The 27,304-nt window shown below is 39.5% G+C and overlaps 1 protein-coding gene across 2 annotated transcripts in view; it reads left to right on the top strand.

Moving 5' to 3' along the window:
• LOC104598493 (O-fucosyltransferase 29-like) overlaps positions 1-27,304 on the top strand; it is a 62,114-nt gene that overhangs the window by 25,841 nt on the left and 8,969 nt on the right. For both annotated transcript variants that reach the window (XM_088889666.1, XM_088889665.1), the window contains exons 4-7: positions 5,021-5,097; positions 5,934-6,022; positions 7,121-7,310; positions 8,463-8,644. In XM_088889666.1, the coding sequence (XP_088745792.1) occupies positions 5,021-5,097; positions 5,934-6,022; positions 7,121-7,310; positions 8,463-8,644 (538 nt within the window). The remainder of the gene's footprint in view (positions 1-5,020; positions 5,098-5,933; positions 6,023-7,120; positions 7,311-8,462; positions 8,645-27,304) is intronic.

Below are 27,304 nucleotides of genomic sequence, written 5' to 3' on the forward strand. Positions count from 1 at the left end.
ATAAAGTTTATAAAATAACAATAGCCCCCTTAAAATAACACAGTAGCAGGGCCCCACACATTTGAATGCACAATTTGAAAAGGAAATTTTAAATGCTTAGTTTTTACTAGGAAGGACACTTACACGCACTTAAACAAAAAAAAAGGAAAAAGACACTTTAAAGCTTCAAAAGATATATGGTCCAAACGAAAATGCCACAAATAAATTGACTCTTAATAGAACAATTAGAAAGACTCGTAAAGACTACAAAAGAAGAATCCCTTAATTTGATAGCAATTTCCAAAATGTAGAGGCCATCAAACACACAACGTTCACCAGTTGTCCTCCCCAAAGTCAAATCTTGAAAGATACAAGAAGTAGGAGAGAAGGTTACTTTACAATTCAAAGACCATGTTAAACTAATAATAGAGAGAAGACTAATGGGTAAATTTGGAACATGTAGAAAATGGGTCAACACAAGCTTGAAAGGAAGTGAAATAGTTCCTTGCCAAGCAATGGAAGAGAAGGATCCATTTGCCGGTCTCACCTTATCCCTTCCTAACAAAAACTGATAAGAGGAAAACATATTGGGCTTACTGATCATGTGATTAGAAGCCCTAGAGTCAATGACCTAGGAATTCCTAGTAGCAAAAGTAGCATGAAAAGTAGTAGCCTAATTACCTGAGTTAGTCGCAAAAGAGGTGGAGGGATTAGAGGAATTTCCCTTAAGTTGGCAAAGTGCCTTACCAAATTGTTCAAGAAGGGAGGTGATATGATCATCCTTTGGGCCAAAGCTTTGAATAGGTACCATAGTGGATGGAGAGGTCTGCTCCTCTTGACTAGGTGTGCTGGTCACAACATTGGTTGGACTACTAATCCTTTGTAGGGTTGCAACTTGGGCGGGCCCAACCCAAGCCTAGACTGACTCAACCTACAATTTTACATGGCCTGGGCTTAAATTTTTGGTCCTCGGGGTGGGCTTGGGCCCAAAAGTTTGGGCTAGGCTTGGGCCTAACACTTAGGAAACCCGAGCCTGGCCAACCCAAGCTCGACCCGATTATATACATCTATATGTGCATATGTTGACTCATTTGCATGCATACATGCATATATGTATTTTTTTAATAAACTATACATATATGCATACATGCATAAATATACACACATGTGTATCAATTTTTAGTGTGGGCTAATTGACTAACCGGAGCTCGGCCCAAGCTCGAGCCCAACCCGAGTGCATCAAATTTTAGTGTGGACTGGGTTTGGGCTGAATAGTTCAGGCTTGACCTCAGGCTGGGTCTAGGTTCAGGCTTTAGGCCTAATTCCTAAGGTTGGGCTTGGGTTGAGCTAAAACCCGGCCTAGCTCGCCCAACTTGCACCCCTACTCCTTTGTTGGTTTCCATATTTGTTTTGTTGGAAGTTTTTGGCTTCCCAACAAAGTCCCAAAAGTGTTCCTTGGTGTATCTCCTCCTACCACAGTGAGTACACCAAAGTTTATCATTATCTATTTCTTTAAATTTCTTAGTCTTCTTGAAATAATCACCCTTTTAAACTTTTAGAAGCCAAGGCAATTTTCTCCCTCTCACCAATATTCATAGCTTGCCTCCTAGACTCCTCTGGCTCTGGCTGAACTGGGGCATAGGCTTCCTGGAGAATAAGGCAAATCCTTACTCCCCAGTCTTTGAACTCTGATTAGTTCATAGATAGGGTTGAGCCAGCTAAGAAGGTATACACCCTTCATTGAGACAGTAATCTCCTATAACTTTAGCATTCTTTGCATCCTTCCAGGCAATGGTTTGGTGGTAATCCAACTCCTTCCACATGGTAGTGAGTGTGGCATAATAGGTGGATAAACGTTTATCCCCTTGTTTACAAGTGGCAGACTCAATTCGTAACTGGTAAACCCTAGCATGGTGCCTTTGCTCAGAGTATGTAGCTTTAGCATGATCCCACACCTCCTCAGCCATTTCAGTCCACATAAAGTTCTTTCTAATTGAAGGATGAATGGATGAGAGAAGCCAAGTCATTGCCATACAATTCTATTGATCCCACTTATCACATGGATGGGACCCTTCTCTTTTGGTTTAGCAACATTACCTGTCAAATAACCAGTCTTCCCTCTGTTACTAAGAAACAATTTGACACCCTTAGCCCAGTCAAGGTAGTTAAGGCCTTCAAGAGGGACAGTTGGAATGGAGGCAAACATATTATCCACCTGATTTAATATCCCAGGCTGAGATCCTGTGACAGGTAAAATAGCTGAGTCTTCAGTAGCCATTTACACCTTTTAGCAAACATTTAAACTGCAAACACCACCAGCCGACCCCACTACAAGTTCCTTAGACTCCAAGAAATTGCCAACACTGGTTACAGTCCTGGAAACATTATAAACACAAAAGACCTTGCCTCCAGCACACAACATCTTGGCCAAGAGACCCAAACAGGAAACAGAGAGAGGTCTTAACTGAACCTCTTTGCATCTACTCCTTGCTCACAGCAATGAGTCCTCTTGGTACAACAACCAAGAAGGAAGAAAAAAGGAAGAACCCTACCTCTCGATCAGTCCAGAAACAAGTACCACAACTTCTTGAAGATGATATCAGTCAAGGAAGAAGAAGAGGGGAGAAGAAGTTGAGAGGGCCTAGTCAGTTCGATCAGGAATGTGGCTCTGATACCATGTTTTCTGAGTATAAAGTTTAAGAGAAAAGAGAGGAAGTGAGACATGGAAAAGGCTCCAATAGAAAAGTGGGTGGCGGCCCCTTCTATTGATATCAAAAGGCAGAACTTAAAAAGGGGCAAAAAGACAGAAACTCCCTTAAAACAAAAAACATTTATTTATATTTTTTTGATCAATAACTGAACCAATTCATTAGATGATTAAGAAAAACAAAGGTACAACAAGAAACAAAGAAAAAAGGGTGAGGGATAAGCTCTCTTAGCCCTCCCCACCAAGAGCCAACTTACAATAGAGCCCAAAATAATGTATCCCTTCCCACCCCTTGTTTAGCAAGTACATCAGTAAAGGAGTTGGCACTTCGCTTTACCCATTAAAGTCTCACTTCCATATTGTGTCAAATCTAAATCTTCTTTTTTCATTAATATAACTCCAGAAACCATTTTCTCCTTGTTGGTGCCAATAGATTACTAGCTTGGAGTCATCCTCAACAATTATCTTTCTAATATTTAGCTTCTTTGCCCTTTGTGCTCCTTCCAAGACAGCCATAATCTCTGCTCTGAGTGAATCACCTGTACCTATTGGCCCAGAGAATAATGCAACAACTTTTCCTTTTTCATTTCTGAATACACCTCCAATACCTGAAAGACCCAGATTACCCTCGCTACTTCCATCGAAATTCAGCTTAATGAAGCCTTCCACTGGCGGGAACCAAAGAGGCTCGAGAACATCCTTAGCAGGAGCTGAATCAGCCACATCTTTCCAATTTCCAAGCAGCGCATCTGTAGATATGCCTTCAAACAGCTCCAAAGATTTTACCCACTGCAACACTCTGATGGAAATAACTTCAATTAAAGCTTCTCTACTTCTCTCTTTTTCAGAAAAATATCCTCAAGTTCCTTTCTTCCCAAATTGTCCAGCAAACAACTGCTCTAGTACACCTCCAAAGTATCCAACCCCTCTTCTTTGGCTACCTAATAGCTGAAAAAAAACAAACTTTGTGTATCCAGCGGGGTAGTCCACTTACGACCAAACAGAGAGAGAAACCAATCCCAAATGTACAAGACAAAGGGGCAGGAGATTAATAAGTGATAGCATATCTCACCATTAGCCTTACAAAGAATGCACCAGTGTGGGGATAAGAACCAATTAGGTCTTTTTCTTTGAAGTAGATCGCAAGAGTTGACCCTTTCCCAAAAGACCTCCCAACAAAAAGCTGCAATCCTAGGAGGAATAGGGTTACCCCAAACTTCCTTGACAGGGAAAGGTTGCCCATGATTTGCAGAGAGTTGAACTAGACTCTTAAAAAAGGAGTCACAGATAAAGGAGCCTGAGGGAGAAGGGGCCCAACAAAAAAAATTATAAACTACCAGAAAAGGACCACAAAAAACATTTATTCTGTCAATGTTTTTCACAAAATGTTCTCTCCCCAACCCTGGTACACCCCACAAAAGATTCTTTCTTGTGATCCTGGAAGTGTTGACTTATATGCAGCATAGCCTTTCTCAAAATACAATGCTACCATGAAGTTTGATCTAGGCCATCAAAAAGAACACAAAGAAAGAATAGATTTGCAATCCACTCAAGCACCCTTTCAAGTTCAGCAGACTTGAGAAAAAAATCTTTTTCTTTTTTGTTTTTTAAGAAATCTTCTGCAATTGTTTCTTTCCCATATTGATCATCACCCTGTAACTATCCTTGGGAATATCCAACAGTATACTAATATTGTCTTGATTAATTATTTTCAATTCTCCATCAAAGTACAATGTTGGACAAGAACAGACCTGCAAATCCATTCAAGCACCTTTTCAAGTTCAGCAACTTTTGAGAAAAAATATATATTTTTTGCTTTTTAAGAAACCTTCTGGACTTGTTGCTTTTCCCATATTGACTATCACCCTGTAGCTACACTTGGGAATATTCAACAATATACTGACGATGCCTTTATTGATTATTTTCATTTGGCCATCAAAGCACAACGTTGGACCCTAACACCACTTGCAGTTTGAAGTGACTGAGACCATGTGTTAGTAGGATCTATCATCTGAGTCTACTTTGAGTTTTTGACTTTTTCATGGAAAATGTTGGTTGTGCAGGATATCTATGATATTAAAACATAAGAATGATAAGTTTGAATAATAATTTGTTTAGTTTATGGCAAGAGAATGACAATATCTAGATGTTATTGACTATCGGATTGCTCATGTATTTTTATTTGCTTGTGCAGGATATCTATGATATTAAACCCAAACATAAGATTGATGAGTTAGAATAGTAATTGTTTAGCTTCTACAAGAGACTGAAAATATCTAGATGTTATTGACTATCACACTGCTCATGTATTTCTATTGCTTTTCTCAAATGTAGATGCTGTACATGAGCAGTTTTCTGATCGCTATTTGCTTATTGCAACAAGTGGAGGGTTAAACCAACAAAGAACAGGGGTAATCATACATGTCTTGTGTAGGATATGTTGAAATTTTCATCTGATCACTAGATAAAAATAATTTTATTCTCATATGTATGAATAGATTTGTTTGATGCTAGATTTAGGAAAAATGAACAAACAGTGCCCCTACAGAACCATTATGGGACTATGAAATGCCTAGGGATATTGTTTTTTCTAATTAATCAAGTCCTTTTCTGTTTTGGATTTGTGTTTCTAGTTCAGGGACTTGTTATTGCAGTTGGAGAATCTATTTTTACATTTTCACATTAGACATTATGCATTATTGCCTTTTCCACAGAAATGTAGTCGTTGACTCCTGCTTCAGATTGCACTAACTTTTTGTAACTACAATCTTCTAATATCAATAATTTTGGTTCTTAACTTCATTCTTCATAAGTGTTTATGTTATTTTACTTTTGAAATTAATGTGAAATTTGTGTTGGTGGCTTTGTTTCTGACTGGTACACGTAGAAGTCAGCTAAAGTTTGACCTATGCTATGCATGTTTTGCACAGATGGTAAGACGGTTAATATTAACTTGTGTAGATTTTGGGCTAAGCACCCAATAGACTGCAGAACTCCAAATGGTGAATTCATGCCACTTATATGTTGGTAAATGAATAATGTTGGAATTTATTTGTTGTTGACAATTTGAATGCTTTGAGTGATGCTTATTCTTAGTCTCTTTATATTTAGCATTAAAATGTTAATTATATGGTTCGTGTAAGTCTGGTGATTATAGTGCGCACCATTTAGAAAAATATAAAGTTAATTTCTTATGTACTACAATTTTCTTCTTTGCCTTACTCTTATAACCTATTTTCATAATCAGATAAGTGATGCTGTGGTCGTTGCACGTATTCTGAATGCTACACTAGTTATACCACAGTTGGATCATCATTCGTTATGGAAAGATGATAGGTAAGTTCAACTTCTGCAGCTTTATCCAGGTCATATTACTTCAAGGCATCACCTAGGTAACAAGGTACCCTTAGTTGAGCACCTTGCATAAATGCCATAGCTTATATAAAAAATGTGCCTACCTAGGTGACAAAATCACAAAGGAGGTGCCTTACTGTAATAGGAGTTTTTTGAGAGAAGATAACAGATTTCATTAATAAGAAAGGGAGGGATGCATACGAGGAGATGTACAAGGCCTTGCCAACCAAAAACAAAAACAAAAGCCCACAAATTACTTGGCATTGTATTTGCATTATACAAACATTCTCTTCCCTGCCCAGATTTTGCTAAATAATCTGCCACTTGATTTAACTCTCTGGGAATCCGTCCAAAGCTACATTGCAAGCATGAGGACATCTCACAAATTTCTAACAAAAGAGAGCTTCCAGGAACCAGAGGCATGTCCACGCCTTATTGTAACAATATTACTATCGCTGGCTACTTGTTACAATGTGTGTTAATGCATCCTATCATATGTTATGTATATTGTTGGTGCTTTATTTAAAGATTTTGTTACTAGAATGCGGGTTCAAGTCTGAGAGCGGCCACTTTGTGCTAAAAAAATGCTGAGGTTAGGTCTGTATCCAGTTCACCCCTCCCAACATCCCAGATAGCTGGGATCAACATTGGGTAATGAAAGCATATAAGATCCAAGGGTTTGGAAGAGAAAAAGAAAGAAAAAAGAGAAGGATAAAGAGTTTTCTTCTTTTTTTTGGTGGTTTCTCTCTCTTAACATAAATAGAAAGGGATCTGACCCTCGTTCTTTTCTCCTTTGCTACTCTTAATTTTTTTATTAGCACAAAGTTAAAGCTTTCTTTAGTTGCTAATTTTCTTTTAACATGCAGTTGATCTTTTTAAATACTTATAATTGTGTTTGAAATATTAAAATTAATTGATTTAAAATGCTATTTCCTTTTAGATATGATGTTTTATGATCTTTTGCTATGTTGCCTAGAATTGCCTAGATGCCTTGACAACTATGCTACTATCTATGATTTGTTCAACTATTCAGGTTGCTCTTTACTATTAGCTTATGAGGGATGCCCCAATGACATGCAGTGACTTCGAGAGTGTTTTTGATGTTGACTGGTTCATCTCTTTTCTCGCAAAGGATGTCACCATTGTTAAGAGAGTCCCTGACAAAGTAATGAGGTCAATGGAAAAACCTCCATATACAATGCGCGTTCCAAGGAAGTCGACTACTCAGTATTATCTGGAAATGGTTCTGCCAATACTTAAGAGAAGGCGTGTAAGAAACCAACATAACTAATTTGGTGATTATATTCTATATTCATGCTCTATTCACAATGTGCTTTTCAAAATATACTGTAAACCATTTTGTAGAGTTCTTTGAAATGTAATGCCTCTTAGAAGTCTTGGTTTTGTATATAGTTTCATTCCATGGTTCATGAAAAAACTCGGGGAAAATTATGGTTTTGCCCCTTTTCTCTTTATTTCTTTTTTTGTTTTTTGTTTTTTGATTTCCCTATTTTACTTTTGAATTTTTGAATTTTCAGTGATACAAAACCAAAACATGCCTTTCCCCCTTTTTCCCCATTTTTTTATATTTATTTTTAGGATTGGAGTACTATCATACCAACTTAATTCTGCAGTTTGGACCTTTCTTTGATATGAAATCATCAAAATTACCAACATTTTCATTGGTATGTTGTCTAAATCTATTATCTGGTATGCTCATTTATTTTTTTTCAGAATCAATTCTCAGGTGTATTCTTTTAACTAGTTACAATTAAAAAACATTTAACCTATGCATTCACTAAACCAGTTATAATTGATTGGGATTGTGGTTCCATTATGCTTTCTACATCAATATTTGTTTCCAGTCTTATCTTCATTGTTTAATGTTGGAGGATATCTACTTATCAGAAAAAAAAGAAGAAGAAAAAGAAAAATGCTGGAGAATATCTGTTCGAAGTTTCTAACATGCCAGACACTTGTTAACATGACACTCATGTCCACACATATTGGAAACATGACCTGTGAAACATGCACATTTGTACCTCAACTTCTATCTAAAATAAGATGTAGGTAAAGGTGTTTTAATTCCCCTCAGGCTACATTTATTCTTTTCTTAAATTTGGTAAAATTCAAAGTGCCCAATACATGTATGCATACACATAGTTGTGTCCATTTTTCTGGGCCCTGAGGGCTTGCTGCATTGTCTGTGTCTACATATCATCACTTAGAAGATTTGGCATACTAGCTGCTTGGAAGCTTCTCAAGTTATCAGCTTTTAGTTAAAATTATGATTATGATCTCTGATCTTTCTGGATTATTAGAGCATGATGAAAAAATTTTCAGCAATTCTCTTACTGCTTTGTGTTGGGACTTTCTTCCATAGCAAGTGAGTAAGCCAATTAACACTTGAAATGTTTTGCAGGTTGTTCAATTAACAAAATTTGATTACAGGCTTGCAAATAACCTTGATGATGAACTACAAAAGTTGCGTTGCCGGGTGAATTATCATGCATTGAGATTTACAGAACCTATACAGGAACTTGGTCAAAAACTGGTGATGAGAATGCGGAAGTTGGCCAACCGTTTCATTGCAGTCCACTTGAGGTATCTATTTGCTTGGAGACTTGGGAACTGGATTAATTAGGTGACTTCTTTCATAAAGTTGAATGGCACTTTTCATGAATTTCTATGTGTTTTTGAACTTCGGAAAATGGTATTGCTTACCTAACCTGATTTCTACTTTTTATTTTCGCAAGTTTAAACCATAATAGTCTACTGGAGATAAGACAGACTATTTTTTAAAGGTCCATTGAATAAATATTTTATTCCCTTCCCCCATCTCAATTTTCCTCAAGGGGTTTGTGAATTTTTTGCGTTCATGACTTGTACCCTAATTACTTATGTTGAGAATGTAATGTATTTGAGATTAAGGGTATTATTGTCTTTTCAATTATATTTCTATTTGGTCGCCTATTTAGAGGTATTATTGTAATTCTGATCTAAAGTATGAATGGATGTTTTTGGGTAGCGAACAATAACTCACCCATTCCATTCAAAGGAACCTCTCTCTTCTCTCTCTCTATTCTTTTCTCCTTCTGTCTTTTCACATTTGCTACTTGGTATTAGAGCTTCTAAGACCAAGGCCCTTCTACCACTGTTTGTAACTTGCAGAGGGACTTGCTGATGTTAGAGTGCCACTGGGTGACGTCAGCAGTCCATACAGTTGGCAGCACCTTTGAGTGATTCTGTTGAAGGTTGGTTTGCCTTCTTTTTAGAAGAATTTTGGTATATTTTTCTTAACCATTGGAGGATCAAGGATGTTTCAGTATTTTTCTGAATTTTTTGGAGAAAGATTGTTGAAAAATCCAGATTTGTTTTATAGGATTTTTTTGCTTGATTAGGGCTTTTTCAATACATGAAACCTGCAGTGCTGGGGTTGTTTTCTATTTCTAGATCCACAGGAAGTGGTTTCATACTTTTCTGAGCCCTAGATAATATTTTGGAGCATTTTTTCTAATCCTATTTTGTCACCAACTGGTTTTTTTGCCCCTGTTTGTTGCTAATCTGAGTGTAAACCCATTTGTTTTGGGTTGTTGGATTGCAAAGGAGTATTTGGGGTGTTATTCAGTTGGTGAGAGGTAACTAGCAGTTGATTGTATGAGATGGAGCCTTCTAAGGACACCCAGGTACCTTCCAGTGTCTTTCCTGGAAGCATTGATACTTTCAGTAACCAGATAACTACAATCAAATTGGATGGGATAAACTTTTTGGAGTGGTCCCAATCAGTCAAGCTTACCATTGGAGGTAGAGACAAGCTTGGATTCCTCTCAAGGACATACAAGTCAGTGACATAGCCTTGAACCCTTTAAAACCTAAATTCACAAGTAAGAAATAACTTGAAGATTTTATCCTATTGACACACAAGAACAATCAATAGGACCTTTTCTTCATCATGATCTTCTTCTTCCTAGGACTAAAACAAGGGCTCAGCTTTGTATGCTTTTTTTTCTTTCTTATTTTTCTTTTCATAAATATGTTGATTTACTATATTTTGATATGGGGTTTATACTTATTTGTGAGGATTATGGTAATTATTAGTTAAAAGATTACTGCTTATTATTGTGAAATCTAAGGAACTGCTCTAGGATTTATATTTTTTTAATAAAAAAAACTCATCACCTAGGCATTTGCCTAGTTGTTGCCTAAGTGACCAGGTGATAAGGTGCTCCCTTATTGTCTAGCTTTGCCTTGCCGCCTTGAAAACTACGGATAAGGAAGTAAAGCCAAAGCTTGAAGACCCCAACTTTTCTAAGTTGGAGCAAGAGAATCTTATAATGATGTCCTGGCTTGTGTGTTCTATGCAGCAACCACACATTACTCATGATGTAATATTCTTAGTCATGTGTCGCAAGGGCATTTTAGTCTTTTTATGTATTTATTTTTTAGTTGCCCTACAATACACACACACACACATATATATATCAAAGACGGTGTTGCTAGCCTGATATTTCGGCTCTCTCACATTTTTTCTTCTTTTCTCTCTTCTTTCTCTTATTCATTAATATGGTATCAGAGCAAGACAATGTGCTCTAGAATATCTTTTCTTCTGATCATGGTCTTTTTTTTCCTTTTTTGGACTGAGAATGGAAAGAACAACCTTGGCCTAGGTCTGAGAATTCCATGTCCGCTTCCCACCTCTTTCTATCTTGGATGAAACATCAAGAATCATACTAGAAACCTGTGGATGGTTGGTTTGAAGTGATTTAAGAGGTCGGTGCTTTCTTTTATTGTATATTACATTTTTTTTTTGGATTGGAAACCTACAAAAGCCTACTTGGATTGAACAGGGACAAGTTCTGTACCACCCGTAACCTTAATTCTTGGTAGTTGTTGAGATTGGGCTGATAACATTTGTTTTAAGGAGGCAGATGGAGGATTTATTGCTTAAGGAGGAAATAAGTTGGAGACAGAAATCTAGGTGTAAATGGTTAAAGGAGGGGGGCAAAAACACTAGATATTTTCATTCAATGGCAAATGGTAGAAGAAAGAAGAACTCCATCTCAAAATTGGAAGTAGGAGGAGCAGTCGTATCCCACCCGGTAGAAATAGCAGAGGCTTTTGTAAATCATTTCAAATCTATTTTTAGAAGACCCTTAAATGAAAGGATTTGGTTAGAGAGTTTGGAATGGCCAACTCTAAGTGCAGAAAACAGAGAGTGGTTAGAAAAGTGATTTGAGATGGAGAAGGCAAATGAGAGTCTGGAGAGCTTTAGGAAATCCAAGAAGAAGGGAGCGGTTTGCAAACTGGACCTAGAGAAAGCTTATGACATGGTTGACTGGTCTTTCTTGTTGGAGGTGTTGAAAGGTTTTGGATTTGGAGATAGTTGGTGTAAATGGATTTGGGGCTGTGTTAGGAGTTGCCAATATTCTATCTTGGTGAATGGAGCTGTGGTGGACTTCTTCCTCGCATCGAGAGGAATAAGACAAGGAGACCCACTATCCCCTTTTCTTTTTACTTTGATTGCAGGTGTCCTTGGGAGATTGATCCATAGAGCGGACTCGAGGAATTTAATAAAAGGATGGAGAGTGGGAAGGGAGGAGGTACTACTTACACATCTGCAGTTTGCAGATGACACAATCTTGTTTTGTGAAGGTGGGGACATAAATTGGATCCGGAATTTAAAATTGGCAATACAACTCTTTGAGCAGATGTCTAATCTCAAGGTGAACTTTGACAAGAGCAGTATAGTGGGTGTGAATTTGAAGGAGAGGGAGCTAAGTGAATATGTAGGTGTATTAGGTTGTGCAATCTCAGACTGGCCTTTGACTTACTTAGGCCTCCCCTTAGGAGATAATCCTAAGAAGGAATGCTTTTGGAACCCGGTATTGGAGAGATTTGAAAAAAGGCTTTCTTCTTGGAGGAAGAATCATCTTTCCTTAGGGGGGAGAATCACTTTGATTAGGTCTACCCTTGCTAACCTACCTGTTTACTTCCTGTCAGTATTTAAGATCCCCACAAAAGTTTCTAACACTTTGGAAAAATTAATGAGGGATTTCTTGTGGGAACCAGGTGAGGAAAAGGACCATAGGGTGCATTGGGAGGTGGTAACTAGATGCAAAAAGCTAGGAGGCCTTGGGATTGGGAATATCAAGGAAAGGAACATGGCATTGTTGGGGAAATGGTTATGGAGGTTTCCATTGGAAAGAGATGGATTGTGGACAAAGATTGTGGCTAGCATATATGGGATGGAAGACAATGGTTGGGAACTTGGAATTATGGCAAGGGCGACAACTGCCCCTCCTTGGAAAGCCATTCATGATTTGCTTCCAGTTTTCTCCCCTTGGATCAGGTATGGTCTTATCTCTGGTAATAGAATAAAATTTTGGCAACACCATTGGATTGGGGATTCACCCTTGGTGGACCAATTTCCCTCTTTGTATGCTCTGTCAGATTTGAAACATGAACCCATCTCAACCTTCTTAAGCCCTTTTGTTTCTTCTTCTAGTTTTGGGTGGAACCTAGGCTTAAGAAGGGCAATTAGGGATACATACTTGGGATGCATGATGTCTCTGTTAATCATCCTTGAAAATGTCTTCTTGGACCCTAATAAGGACACCAGATTTTGGACCCCTTCCTCCTCAGGTACTTTCTCCTATGCTTCGTTTTTTGAAACATTAACTCAGCCTTCTATTCCTGTTAGGTTGTCCTTTCTGGTTAAAGAATTTGGAGTAAGCCCATTCCTCCTCGGGTTTTTTGTTGGAAAACTTTCCTGGAAAGAATTAACACAAATGATCTACTTCAGAAAAAGAGACCCAATTCTTGTTTACTTCCTAATAGATGTACTCTCTGTAAAGTTGATGGGGAAATTGGTTACCACCTCATGGTTACTTGCTCGGTCGCTAAAACAGTATGGGAGTGGGCTTTGTCCCTCTTTGGGTGTATTTGGACTCCCCTTGGGAGTGTTCAAAGCTTGTTCTCTTCTTCATTTTTTAGATGGCCGAAGAAAAGAGGGAAGATTATGTGGAGAAGCATTAGGGCAGCAGTATGTTGGTCCCTATGGGAAGAAAGAAACTCCCGAATCTTTTCAAATAAGGAAAGAACCCTGGAAGATTTATAAGATACAATTCTTGTAAGGGTAGTCCTCTGGCTGAAAACTATGGAGCTGTTCTTAGGCTATTCCGTGGATGATTTGGTAAAAAATTGGAAAGAGATAGCTACCTCTACCCTATGTAAGAGGACTCGTAGCCCTTCTTTGACCCTTCCTCCCTCTGGGTTCATAAAACTGAAGTTTGATGGTAGTTGCTTAAGGAGTCCAGGGCCTTCTGGGATTGGGGGAGTGTTCTGAAGGGATGAGAGATCCATCATATGGATGGCTGAACCCTGCAGGAAGGTAGGGCGAAATTTCAAAAATTTCTTTACTCCCATCCGGGAATCCTATTCCCAATTTAGAAAACTGCATCGTAAGATGACACAGCTTACGATGAGGCAGGATCAGCAGATAGTTCTTCACCAAGAACTTGTGATTCTTCAGCAAGAATTGAATGGGGTAGTGAGCACAACTTCAAAATTGTTTCTTCTAGCAAGAAACAATATCAAGATCAAATCCAAGAACTGGAGATCGAACAAGGTAGGGCGGCAAGAGCAGAAAGAAAAAGAACTAAAGGCAAGATCAATCTAAGTGAGTTGTCTTCTCTCTGTGTCATGTCTGGTGTCTTTTCCATGTCCGCCCTGCTCTCTATTTATAACCTTAAAGAGACAACCTCCTAATCTGATTAGGAGTCTTCTGATCCAAATCTTTATTTGGATATGAACTCTTTAAGTGATAAGGCTAATCCCTTATCTTATCTGCAGTTAAAGATCAACTTATTCCTAATCAAATTAGGAGTTTCCTGATCCAAATCTTTATTTGGATCTGGACTCTTTAAGTGGATAAGACTTATCCTCTTATCCTTATCTGCTGATCCAAACCTATATCCGCCCCTATTTAATTAATCCAATTAACCCAGTTTGAAATGGGATTTTAGGCTCATTAAGCTTTCAGGCTCACTTCCTTTTAATGCTGGCTAGCTTGGTTCTCTTTGTATGGCGTGGGACCCTAACATTGATTTACACATCAACCACATGGGTTCAACCTACCCTTTGTTACAAGGCCTGGCTGAATTCATTGTTGAATACAGTGAACCCCTGAGTCCATCACCATGGGCTCTTAATGGGCCCAACATTTACACTAAATGTTCCTTGGGTCCAGTCATCTTATGAAGGCCTAAGGACTGTGGGCAGATGCAAGATTAGCCCATCAGGTATAACCCTCAATGGTCTTACACTTAACCTCTTAGCCCTTAATGATCAAACACTACCCGACAAGAGAGAACCTCTCTCTCGGCTGCAAGGTATTGTACTGCACTCTACTCACATGGATCCCGGGAATTAAAACCTTTTGCAAACATTTTGAAACCATAATATATATAAGTATATCTCTATATAAATATATTTTGCAAAACCAAATTTCAAACACTTTTGAAATCCACTATTGGCAGTTTAGATTTCCATCAGAGAGAGTGCATTTTCCCGATCATTCGCTTTGTCTGACAAAGGGGTTGATCCTGTCACTATGATCACCCACTCAGATGATATCTCGGACTGTCCCAACATACCCAAGTTTTGAACCCTCTAAGGATCTCACTGATTGACACATCAAAGACAACCCAATCCGACACCTAGTGCAATATCATAATTGAGTCTAGGGGTCAGGTGTAACATTCTAGTTTTGCCCATCTATCTCCAAGGTCTAGGGCAATACTGGAATTTTGGTCCGGTTCAGGGTTTCAAGAAAACTCACACTGCATGTACCTCAAGTCTCACCCTGGCGGCTGAGACAAGCCACCCCAACCAACTTGGCGACACGTTAGTGTCAGGCTTGGTAGGATAAATCTCCCCAGATCTATCCAACGACTGTGAAGATTCTAAACTAACACGAGTCTCATATGTGTCCAGTTTAAGGGTATTACATACCACAATAACATGAATCAAATATGTACTTTATTCATTTACAATAAATGTCATAATGTATATTATGCTAATTGGAGCTAAGAGAATACACTGTCTAACAGCTCCCACTTGCACTTAGGTCCAATCGGGTACAAGCCGGAGTCCCAGACTTTCCACGTGTTTCTCAAACACTTTCTGTGTTAGTGGCTTAGTCAATGGGTCTACCACATTCTCCACTGATGCTACATTTTAATATCAATCTCCCGTAGATCCAGTGTTATCATACAACAGTGGAATGGGTGATGTACTTAATTCCAAATTCTAGAATGAACACCTTCATTCATTAGGCAACCTCACTTACGGCAATGTGCTCGGCTTGGGTTGTGGACTATTTTTCTTACTACACAGGACCCCATTGTAAAGATGTAACCAAATGTAGATATTCTGCCATTTGGATCTGACTAGCGGTCGGTATCAATATACCCGACGATCTGTAGTGAACTACCATCGAATACCAGACAAAACTCCTTTTGTCCTTCGAAGGCATTTTAGTATGTGTTTCACAGCGGTCCAATGGTCTTGTCCTGGGTTAGACTGGAATCTACTTACCACACTCACGGCCTAAGCTATGTCTGGCCGAGTGCACAACATGGCATACATGATGCTCCCTACGACAGAAGCATAGGGAACTTCTTTCATGCCCTCGGTCTCTTCAGGTGTCTTGGGAACATACCTTTGGAGAGAGTGACTCAATTTCTGAAAGGATCATTTCCTTTCTTGGAGTTCTCCGTATTGTATCTCTTGACTATCTTGTCAATGTAAGTAGATTGGGATAATCCTATTATCCACTTCGATCTATCTCTATAAGTCTCAAGATATAAGAGGCTCTTCCAAGATCTTTCATGGAGAATTGCTGCGAAAGCCATACTTTCAACGTAATTAACATTCCTACATCATTTCCAATGAGAAGAATGTCATCTACATATAGAACCAAGAACGTAACCTTATCTCCACTGGTCTTCCTATAAACACAGGGCTCATCCAGATTCTGCTCAAAGTCAAACTGTTTGACAGTAGAGTCAAACCAGATGTTCCAACTCCTAGAAGTTTGCTTAAGTCCATATATGGATCAATTAAGTTTACATACCATGTTTTCCTGACCTGCAACTATAAAACCTTGCGGTTGCTGCATATAGATATCTTCAGTAAGATCTCCATTCAGGAACGTGGTTTTGACATCCATTTGCCAAATCTCGTAGTCATGGTAATGCTGCTACAGCTAGTAGGATCCTAATGGATTTAAGCATGGCCACAGGCGAAAATGTTTCATCATAATCGATTCCCTCTTTTTGAGTGTACCCTTTCGCCACAAGACGAGCCTTGTATGTGTCAACCTTACCATCGGGGCCCTTCTTCCTCTTATAGATCCATTTGCAACCAATTGCTTTTACCCCAGGGGGTGGATCTACTAGAGTCTAGACTCCATTGGTCTCCATTGAATACATCTCAACTCTCATGGCATCTACCCACTTTAAGGAATGTATGTCTAACATAGCTTTCGTATATGTCACGGGATCCTCCTCACTGGTCGTGGCTTCCACCAAGTAACTTTCTTGGTCATAGCCGTAACGAACTGGAGGCTTGGATGCTCGGGTAGATCTCCTAGGTTGGTTACTAATTGGAACTTGTGGGACATCTCCCACTACCCCTGAGCTCTCCTCATCAAGAACAACTTCCTGACGATGATTGTTCAGGATGTAATCTTCCTCCAAGAAATGGGCATTTCGACTACAAAACACCTTATGTTTTCCTGGGTCATAGAATAAATACCTTACAGAGTCTTTGGGGGTAACCTACAAATAGACAACGACTGGTCTTAGATTCCAATTTGTCAGCACTTGTTCTTTTAACATGTGCCAGACAACCCCAAATCTTCAAGTGTCTTACACTTGGTTTCTTACCAGTCCAAAGCTCATAGGGAGTCTTCGGAACGGATTTAGTTGGAACCCGGTTCAGCACGTATATCGCAGTCTCTAATGCGTAACCCCAAAAGGATGTAAGTAATTCTGAGTGTACGAGAAGCGATCGGACCATATCCAATAAAGTCCGGTTCCTCCTTTCCGATACACCATTTAACTGTGGTGTAGCAGGAGGAGCTAGTTGTGATACTATCCCATTTTCCTTTAAGTAGTCTCTGAATTCGTCGGAGAGATATTCGCCTCCTCGATCTAATCGAAGGGCCTTAATGTGTCTCCCCAACTATTTCTCGACCTCTTGCCTGAACTCTTTGAACTTTTCAAAGGATTCAGACTTTTGCCTCATTAGGTACACATAACCATACCGAGAGTGATCATCGGTAGATGTTATGAAATAAACGTGCTGGTTATGTGTCCCAACATTCATGGGACCACATACATTCGTATGTATAAAGTCAAGTGTGCCTGTTGATCTTTCAGGTTTACCGTTAAATGGCCGTTTTGTCATCTTACCCTGAAAGCAAGGTTTACAGGTTGGGAGATCTTCTACAGTTAGAAAATCCAAAGGACCATCCTTTACCAACCTTGTGATACGATATATGTTAATGTGGCCAAGTCGGTAATGCCACAGGCACGTGGGATTATTCGATGTAGTTTCGGTTATATTTGTTTCCAGAGAGGGATGGAGAACATAAAGACCATTTTCAAGTTCTCCATATGCGAGGAATTTGTTATTTCTTTTAATAGTAATCACATTACTAAAAAGAACAGAATAACCATCCGCACACAGTTTTGAAATAGAAATCGAATTTCTTCTCAAATTGGGTACATAAAGACAATCTTTTAATGTAATTATTCCTTCTCTGAAATACAATTCCACAGTTCCTATGGTTGTAACTGCAACACTTGCAGAAGTCCCAAAGTAAAGAATCACTTCTCCGTCACTCAGTCTTCTACTTGTCCTGAACCCCTGCAAGTATTACATGCATGAGTAGAAGCCCCGGAGTCAATACACTAAGAAGCAGAAGTGACCAACATATTGGTATCTATGACAAAGGATTCAAAATTACCTTGTTTCTTGGTCTCCAGGTACTGATGACAATTCCTCTTCCAATGGCCGGTCTGTTTGCAGAAGTGACAGGCATCTGATGCCTTGTCCTTCTTCTGCCTTTTAGGTTTGCTAATTTTCTTCTGAGGTTTCTTCTTTGCCTTCCTCTTCTTCTTGCCCGATTTGCCACCTTCAACAAGCATGGCTATGGGCTCATCCTTCTTTATTAGTTCTTCGGCCCTCCGCAACATATTGCTGAGTTCCTGAAGGCTAACATTTAGCTTGTTCATATTATAATTCATTATGAATTGATTGAAGGAATGAGACAAAGAGTTCAGGATGGCATCAACTTTGGTGACATGATCTAGCCCAGATCCAAGAGCCTCCAATTCATTGATGTATCCCATCATCTTAAGACAATGGTCATGAACTAGCTGGTTTTTGGACATTTGTGTGGTCATAAACTGCTTTAGGACCTTTTGACGAGTAAAATGATTTTGCTCTTCATACATTGTCCTTGGACTATCCAAGATATCCTTGGACACTTCAATTTGATCGAATTGTCGCTGTATCTGATTGTCTAAGGAGGCTATGATGTAGCACCGAGCAAGAGAGTTTTTCTCTTCCCATTCTTGATATTCACTCCTGTGGGCCTTAGAAGTCCTATCACCCGGATGATCCGGAGTAGGGTTCTTAGCAACTTTGTCCAATTTCTCGGACGTCAGAACCAACATAAGGTTACGAAACCATTCAACGTAATTTGGGCCCTTAAACTTATTATCGTCCAACAGTTTGGCGAATTGTCCGTTTGCCATTTTTGATAAAAGGCAAAGCAAATATTAGTCCATAACCATATATTCATCTCTGAGATTTCCCTCCTATCTCAGTGACGAAGACTACGAATTGTCTCTGGAAATTTGGGAAATCACATACAGTGCATGGAGCCAACTGTTTCAGCTGCATAACCCCACCACCTTCTGTGAAGGATCACATCCACTCATCTCATGAGCTTTCCCTTTGTCCTCTGTCAGACAAGGTTCATTGCCATTTTAGATTAAACCTTTCTGTCCAGTAAGTGCTTACCCATCATATTCGTGAACGCCAAGATACCGTGAGAGAGTCTTCCATTTTAGGATAGGCCCCTTCCACATCGGTTTATGACGCCCCTATCATTTTATGAAACAATTCAACAGATCCAACAACAAATGGATAACCCAATTTTATGGTGCATCTCCTCATTACTGAAGGACCCTATCTTCATGCTAATGATGGAAGGCCTTTAGAGAATTCATCATATGAATCTCCTTATCACGTGCACTTATATTTCAGTGGAGGGAACAAAATATTACGCCCTAGTTTTATTTAGGTCAAACCAGAGTGGCTCCCACTAGTTTTCTCAAAGCCAGATTTAAATGGACCCTAAGCGGCTAGGGTTTCGAGGAAGCTGATGTGGGGCCCACCAAACGGGGAGATCATCCAATGATCTTATGGGCCATGGCAATGATGTGCATTCAGCCATGGTGTGCGAAAGAGCCACTATCGAAATAATCATGGGCCAAGTACTTATGGCCCATGTACGTAGCACATCATACATCCATACATCACATGCATAAAACAAATTGATCCAATCAATTAAAATATCTGTAAAACCCTTAATTAATTAGATTAAATCAATATCATCCCAACAGAGCCCATAATGTTATCATATAACATTATCTAGGTACATGGGATGTACTGCAAAAAGCAGTTCGGCCCATGTAGCTATATCAGGGTTGATTCAGTTTTATCACTTTAAAGTTAGGATTTTACAGAGGTGGGTCGAATTAAAACTTGAAGTGGGCCATCAACCCTCTGGCCTAAATCGAATTAGGGTTAGAAAAACCAACCCCATCGAACCAACAATTCGGTCCAACCAGTTTGGACCAATTCTGGTGTAAATCGGCCCAAGTTTTGGTGTCCAATTCAAGATTTAATTCAAGAATAATGATCTGAAAAATAAATTAATTCAAGATAATCAAATTATCAAGAAACTGAAATCAGAAGGCTGCACTGTGATTTTCTTGGATATCCTGCAAACCTACAAAGAACAGTTAATCGCAGATTGCAGAATTGATATTTGCAAAATCGCAGATCGCAAAACTCCTTTTTGCGAAATCTTCTTCTCCTCTGTTGCGCACTTCAGCAATCTTCAGATGGAAATAAAATAGAAAAACCTAATTTTTCTATTATTACTTCACATCGAATTCCTATACAATTTGTCTAAAAAAATTATTTACAGACCAAAATTGAATAGAAAAGAAATCGCAGGGTGCACCAATCTTGGCACCAAAAAGATTCGATCTCTATCACATGTGCAGCCCAAAAATTCAAGAAACATTCACATAATAATTCTATAAATATGCAGAACAATAAAGAATTATTTTCCAGATCATCTGCCCAAAATCTGGAAACCAATTTCCAGAAAAAAACGCCAACTGCGCAAATCGGGTAGAACGCCTTCTGCCCATTTGCGCAGATCCATTCTACCTGATTTGCGCAAATTCAGATCTGTTCTAATTTGGTTCAAGACTTAAAACTTGGCTTTGATACCACTGAGGGATGGGAGATCCATCATATGGATGGCCGAACCCTGCAGGAAGGTAGGGCGAAATTTCAAAAATTTCTTTACTCCCATCCGGGAATCCTATTCCCAATTTAGAAAACTACATTTTCAAGGTTCGTTCTTGTAACCAAACCGGACCAAATCTGAAACCAATCCAACACCTAGTGCAGTATCGTAATCAAGTCTAGGGGTCAGGTGTAACATTCTAGTTTTGCCCATCTATCTCCAAGGTCCAAGGCAATACTGGAATTTTGGTCCGGTTCAGGGTTTCAAGAAAACCCACACTGCATGTACCTCAGGTCTCACCCTGGGGCTGAGACAAGCCACCCCAACCAACTTGGCGGCACATCAGTGTCAGCCTTGGCAGGATAAATCTCCCCAGATCTATCCAACGGCTGTGAAGATTCTAAACTAACATGAGTCTCATATGTGTCAAATCTAAGGGTATTACACAGAAACATACCACAATAACATGAATCAAATCTGTACTTTATTCATTTACAATAAATGTCATAATGTACATCATGCTTATTGGAGCTAAGGGCATACACTATCTAACATGTTAAGGAATGAGGATGGGGTTATTATTGCCATGTTCTCAGGCCCAATCGGAGAAGGAGACTCTCTTAGGGCTGAGATTCTTAGAGCCCTGGAAGGTATCCAAAGAGCGAAATATTTGAACATCAGATGTTTGGTCCTTGAAGGTGACTCAGAGGTGGTGATTAGATGGCTAAAAGAAGAAGATAGTGGTTTGTGGAGGTATAACAATGAGAGGAAAAAATTCAAATGGCTGAGTAGGGATATGGTAATACAATACAACTGGGTGAAAAGGACTACTAACTCAGTTACTGATGGGTTAGCCAAGCAAGGGGTGAATAGGGAATCTATATTTTGGGCTAATTTTTAACTTTTCTCCAATGTAGTGATGGTTCACATAGTTTCACATCATTAATAAAGTTTCTTGTAAAAAAAAACATTTGTTTTATTTATAAAGTTTAGTTAGAGAGTTATTGGGCCCAAGGCCCATTAGTTTATGTTTTGTTAAGAGTGTTCACTTATGTTTTTAGTAGTAGCCAACTTACTAAGGGTATACTTGTCATTGTATTCAATTTTATTTATGACTATATAAGATAATGAAAGGGGTGGCCAGATCTGATTTTTTCGGCGTCTCTCCATTTTCTTCAACCTCTCTTACAATCTTTTATTTTTCTTCTTTCTATCACAGATTTCAAATCAGATCAGATCTTTTGCACTTTCTAGTTGGCATCAGAGCAACTTTAGGGATTTTTTGAGTTGTTCCATCATGCAGCCCTAGATCAGCCAATTGCATGATGAGTTAAAGAGCTGATCAAGGACTTAAAGAAAACCCAGTTTTTGGATTTTTTGGTGGATCTACAATCCCTTGTAGCAAGTCTAGGGTTTATCACCAAAATCAGGAAGAATTGGAGAAAGGGGAAAAATCCTGATTACAATAGGACTCTTCAATTTTGACCTAGGAAGTGGTGCTCCAGGTTTTTTGGATTTCTAGGTGTTTTCTGATGAGGGTAGTTTAAGTCTTAGGTTTTTTGGAGGTCTTTGGAGGGTGCGACAACCTCTTCTCTTCCTTTTACCTGCTCCCACGGAGAAGAAAATCTTGGTGGAAAGGGCTTCTAGGGTACCGGGGACGTGTTTGAGGCTTCTAAAGGGGATAAAAATTTTTTCTTTTCATCTCCAATTGATTTCCTAATCTATTCTGGGAGTTATGGAGTTGAATACAAATCTACAGGTAAAATGGGACTAGGTGGATGAGGTGCTAGTGACCTTTTCGTGGCAGGGACCATCACTACATTCAAGTTGGATGGTACAAACTACTTGGAATGGTCACAATCAGCAAAGATGGCCATCGGAGTTGGTGGAAATTGGGGTGTGTCACCAGTGGAGAGAAGAAACCTGAGACTAACTATACCTGATGGGTACAGGAGAACTACATGGTGATGACCTGGCTGTGCAATTCTATGTTACCCCATATAAGTAAGAACTTTCTATGGTCTAACACAGCTAAGGAGATTTGGGATGGAGTAGCAAAAACTTATTCACAGAGTAAGAATGTTGCTAGAGCCTACCAGTTGAGAAATCAGGTGATTGCTACTAGGCAGGGAGATAAGCCTGTTGCAATTTATTTTCCATTCCTCAAAACCTTATGGCAAGAGATAGATCGCTTGGAGACTGTGGTTTGGGAGAGAAGAAAAGATGCAGCCACTTATCAAAAGTTGGTAGAGAAGAATTAGAGTATTTGAGTTTCTAGCAGGACTCAACCCTGAATATGACATTGCATGACAGCATATTCTTTCTCGAGACAGTGTAACTCTCACTCAAGCATATGCCTTTGTGTTTGGAGAGGAAAGTAGGAGGAATGTGAGGATGAGAAGCCCAGGCCTTGAGCAGTTGGTTATGGTTTGCACAGTGAAGCCTAAGCCGAGTGGGGATAAGGGTGGCAATGAACCTAGGAAGGAGGACAAGGACTTGATCTATGACTACTATAAGAAACCTAAGCATATTAGATATACCTGCTGGAAGCTTTACCAACACCTTATACCGAACCGGCTCAGAAACAAGAAGGGAAATGTTAATATGGTAGTGGATGGTGATTCATCAGGACCACCTACTACAACTTCTCTAGAGTCTGTTGCAGCAGTTACAGTTAGGGCCAAATTGGAGAGATATGGACAATTTTTGAGTCAAAGAGACAACCAATTCCAGTTCATCATCAGATGGATTAGAAGGTAGTCATTCTACTTCGTTTGCATATATAGGTAGTTCACATGCCACTGCAAATTATGCATCCACTATAGGTAAGGGGGGACCTCGCTATATTATAGACTCAGGGGCTTCAGAACATGTGACCAATATTTCCACCATCTTCTCTTCATATCACCTCTTCTCTAATAGAGATAAAGTTTCCATAGCTATTGGATCACATGTTCCCATTGCTGGGAAAGGGTTTATCAAGATAATCAATACCATTACCCTGCCTTCCGTACTTCATGTCCCTAGATTGAGCACTTTTGACAAAGAATTTGAATTGTTTAGTGATTTTCTCTCTTGGTCATTGTGTTTTGTAGGATCTGGAATCAAAGAGGACAATTGGGAGTGATCGTGAGGTGAATGGAATCTATCCTCTTGATGTGCTTCCCAATCATCAAAGTCATCATGTTAGTAGGAATAATGAGTCAGAGTCAATGGGTCAGATTATACTTTGGCATAATCGGTTAGGGCATTTTTCTTTTGCTTCTTTGTGTTTTTTTGTTTCCAAAGTTGTTTGAGTATGCCAGATTGTCCATTTTAGAGTGTAAGGGTTGTTAACTTGGAAAACATTGTAGACATTCTTTTAAAGCAAGCAATAAAAAAGGTTCTTCCACTTTTGATATTGTTCATACTGATGTGTGGAGACCATATCATATTTCTTCATGGGTGGCTATCAGTATTTTCTTTTGTTTGTGGATGATTGTTCTTGATACTCTTGGATATATTTGATGACATCCCGTTATGAGGTACCTTCTTTGGTACTACAATTCCATCATATGGTGTTGACGCAGTTTGGGGTACAAGTGAAAGTGTTTAGATCAGATAATGCTAGGGAATATTTTGAGAAAAACCTCCAAAATTTTCATCAAGATTTCTCAGACCTAAAGAAATGAATCTAAATTCCCATACCTATTGGAAGAAGGTTTTGAAGATGGGAGAGTTCTTACCATAAAGGAGTTGGAGGAAGATTCTGAAGATTGAGGTTAAAACTTTTATTCTAGAAGAAGTTTGGACAAGGAAAGTTGCAGCCTTGAAGATCGTAGAGTTAAGGAAAGCCTCCCTGATTCTAGCAGGAAGAGCTGTTTCTTGGTTCCAAACAGTGCTGGAAGGAGCCAAAGAGCTAGAGTCAAGGAAGGATTGGAAACTTAGCCATGTTGAAGAAGGTAGGAGATATTTTGCAGTTAGGAGAGAAAACAGAAATGGATGATTCATTGGGGTTTACGAGTATTATGGTGAAGGACTTAGACAGCTAACTTGCTTTCCAGAAGGAAGGAATGCTTCTGGGTGGTTGTCACTAGCAGAGGCGTTATAGGAGTATTCACGAGTATCAATGTTGACCAAGAAGGAGACATTTCAGAGAGCAAAGTTAGCTGAACCAAGATGTGCAGAACCTTCTGAATACTCAAAGTCCATAGAGGAAAGTGGAGAAGTCTCGCAGTTTACCTTTGAAGCTGTGCAGCTGAAAGCCTGGTTCGTTGGTTATAAAGAATCTTGGCAAGATAAATTGGTGATTTTGGCAAATCAAGAGATAAAAGATTGGAACTGGCCAGCGAAGGATATCAAGGGGGTGTTAAAGCTTACAGTAGAGTTGGAGCTTGTTCCTTTCGAAACTAATAAGGTGTTGCTGATGTCTCCACAGTGGCCTTCAGAGTTTGTGGCTACTATAGTGGAGACAAAGCTAGGCCAAATCACGATCCAGCACTGGGCCTTCTCAAGCAATGAAAAATTCCTGGAATCTACACCTATTTTTGATCTGAAAGTCTTGGGATTGCAATTCCATCTTTGGTCGGAGGAGATATTCAGTAAGATTTCAAAACTTTGCGGAGGAGAACTGATCTCTTTTGACGCTTCAGATCTTCAGAGCAGTGAATTTGAAGTTGAGTGGTGCTAAACCAGAGTTGATACCGAGAATGGTAGAGGTATATACAGAAGAGATGGCCTTCAAGGTGTGGTTAACCTCTTCCATTGAAGCCCGTTGATGGAAGGAAGGGCTGGCCAGCGGGGAAGACTATTCTGATAAGAAAGAAAACAGACCACGTGGCAGGTTGCGAGAGGTCTTGCAGCAGGGAAGAGCAGGAAGCATCAGTAAGGAATTGAGTAACCTTGGAGGACAAAAAGCCTTGCCGCAGGTTCCTAAAAATGGAGTTCCTCACATGCAGCTGGCTGAGTGCAGGCCCCTTCTAAAGACCTTTGCACAGGTGGTTGCTTGCAAAGAAGGCCAACATTTAAAGAACCAAGTGCCAAGCAAGTCATCGGCAGGTGGCAGCCAATCTGGCAACTCAAGACAATAAACTGGGTCTATCTCCTTCTAGGACGAGTGAATGTTGTTCGACCTGTGAGAATTCGGTTATTATAGGCTTCGGCCTCTTAGCAGTGGCAACCTAGACAAGCCCCTCGTCCATTGCAGGAGGATTGCCCGAATCCTAGATACACAAAGGCAAAATCGGTTAACTCAGATGAAGGTGATGCAGACTGGGTAAGCTATGCAGATTCTGAGAGTGAAGATTCTTGGTGAGGTGAAGGATCTAAAGTTGGAACTATAGAAGGGGAGGAGACTAAAGAAGGAGATGATAGTGATAACCTAAATACTGAAGTCCTCTTTGGACATAATGGAAGCAAACAGCAGTGATACAATCGTGCCTAGGACAGTTATGGAGTTTGAAACTGAAACCCAGGGGAAGAGAGCTACTGTTCCTACACCATTAGAAGATCATGGGATCAGTAAGGAGATAGACAACGATTTCCAAAGGCCGAGCAAAAGCACTTGGAGTGGGGGTAAACAAAAGAGGTCAGGAAGAGTTCAAGACTTCATTAATGACATGGTAACTTCAAAGACAATCCAGGGTCCAGATCTTGTTCATACAATGGAGCAGGAAAACTCAACAGACCTTGAACCATTGGTTAATCCTTTTCAACCCCAGTTGTCCCCAGGTACTGTTGTCCTTTTAGTTTTTGGTACTGACCCTCTTGTTGTGCCTGAAGCAGGTTCTCCAGCTTCTATTCATCCCGTTGTCCCAAGTGCCCATGATTTAGATAAAGGAAGGGGGGTAGACATGGAACCGAAGTTGCAGATTAGAGGAAGTAGTGAGGAAGAAGAGGAGAAGGACAAAGGAGAAAGGATTTGGGAGTAAATAAAAAATATGTTTGAGACTCTAAAAAATCAGGAATTGGAAAATGAGGGAGTGTTATTAGGAAGGGTAGGGTCTGAGAAAGAGGTGACACAGTTAGGAATTAGTACTGCTGACCCTAGAAGTCGGGAGGAAGAAAAGGTGTAGTGAGGAAGAGGAATACTCAATAGCAAATTTTGTTGGGAAGTTAGGGTGTAAATTTAAGGATCCGAATGAGCTGAAAATCTTTGTTAGAAAACTTGAAGATGGGGGTAAGTCAAAGAAAAGGAAGTTAAGTGAGGCAGAGAGGTTGAGATTAGATATCGAAGGTGATAAAGAATTTAGTAGAAGAGGGGAGCAAAGAAGAGGAGGAAGGTAGGATGGGAAGAAAAAGGGGGAAGGTTAATTGGAGCAAATGAAGACAGTAAGCTGGAATGCAAGAGGGCTGGGAAACTCAAGGGAGTGGTAATTAAGAGGTGTTGAGGAAAGAAAAGCCAACAGTAGTTTTAATTCAGGAATCCAAGCTAGCTGTGTTTGATAATAGGTGGGCTAGAAGTTTATGGAAGGCTAGAGACATTGATTGGGTGGTGGCCCCTTCGTGGGGGGCATCAGGAGGTATAATTACTATGTGGAAGATGGATAACCACAAGCATGAGAAAATTCAATAATTTTATAAACTCCTTTGAGATCAAGGTTTTGCCTCTCCTCCACCATAGATTCACTTGGTCAAATCTTCAAAGCAACCCTATTTTTACATTC

Source organism: Nelumbo nucifera, chromosome 6 (assembly GCF_055504915.1).
Source record: "Nelumbo nucifera cultivar China Antique chromosome 6, China Antique-T2T, whole genome shotgun sequence".
NCBI classification, from domain to species: Eukaryota; Viridiplantae; Streptophyta; class Magnoliopsida; order Proteales; family Nelumbonaceae; genus Nelumbo; species Nelumbo nucifera.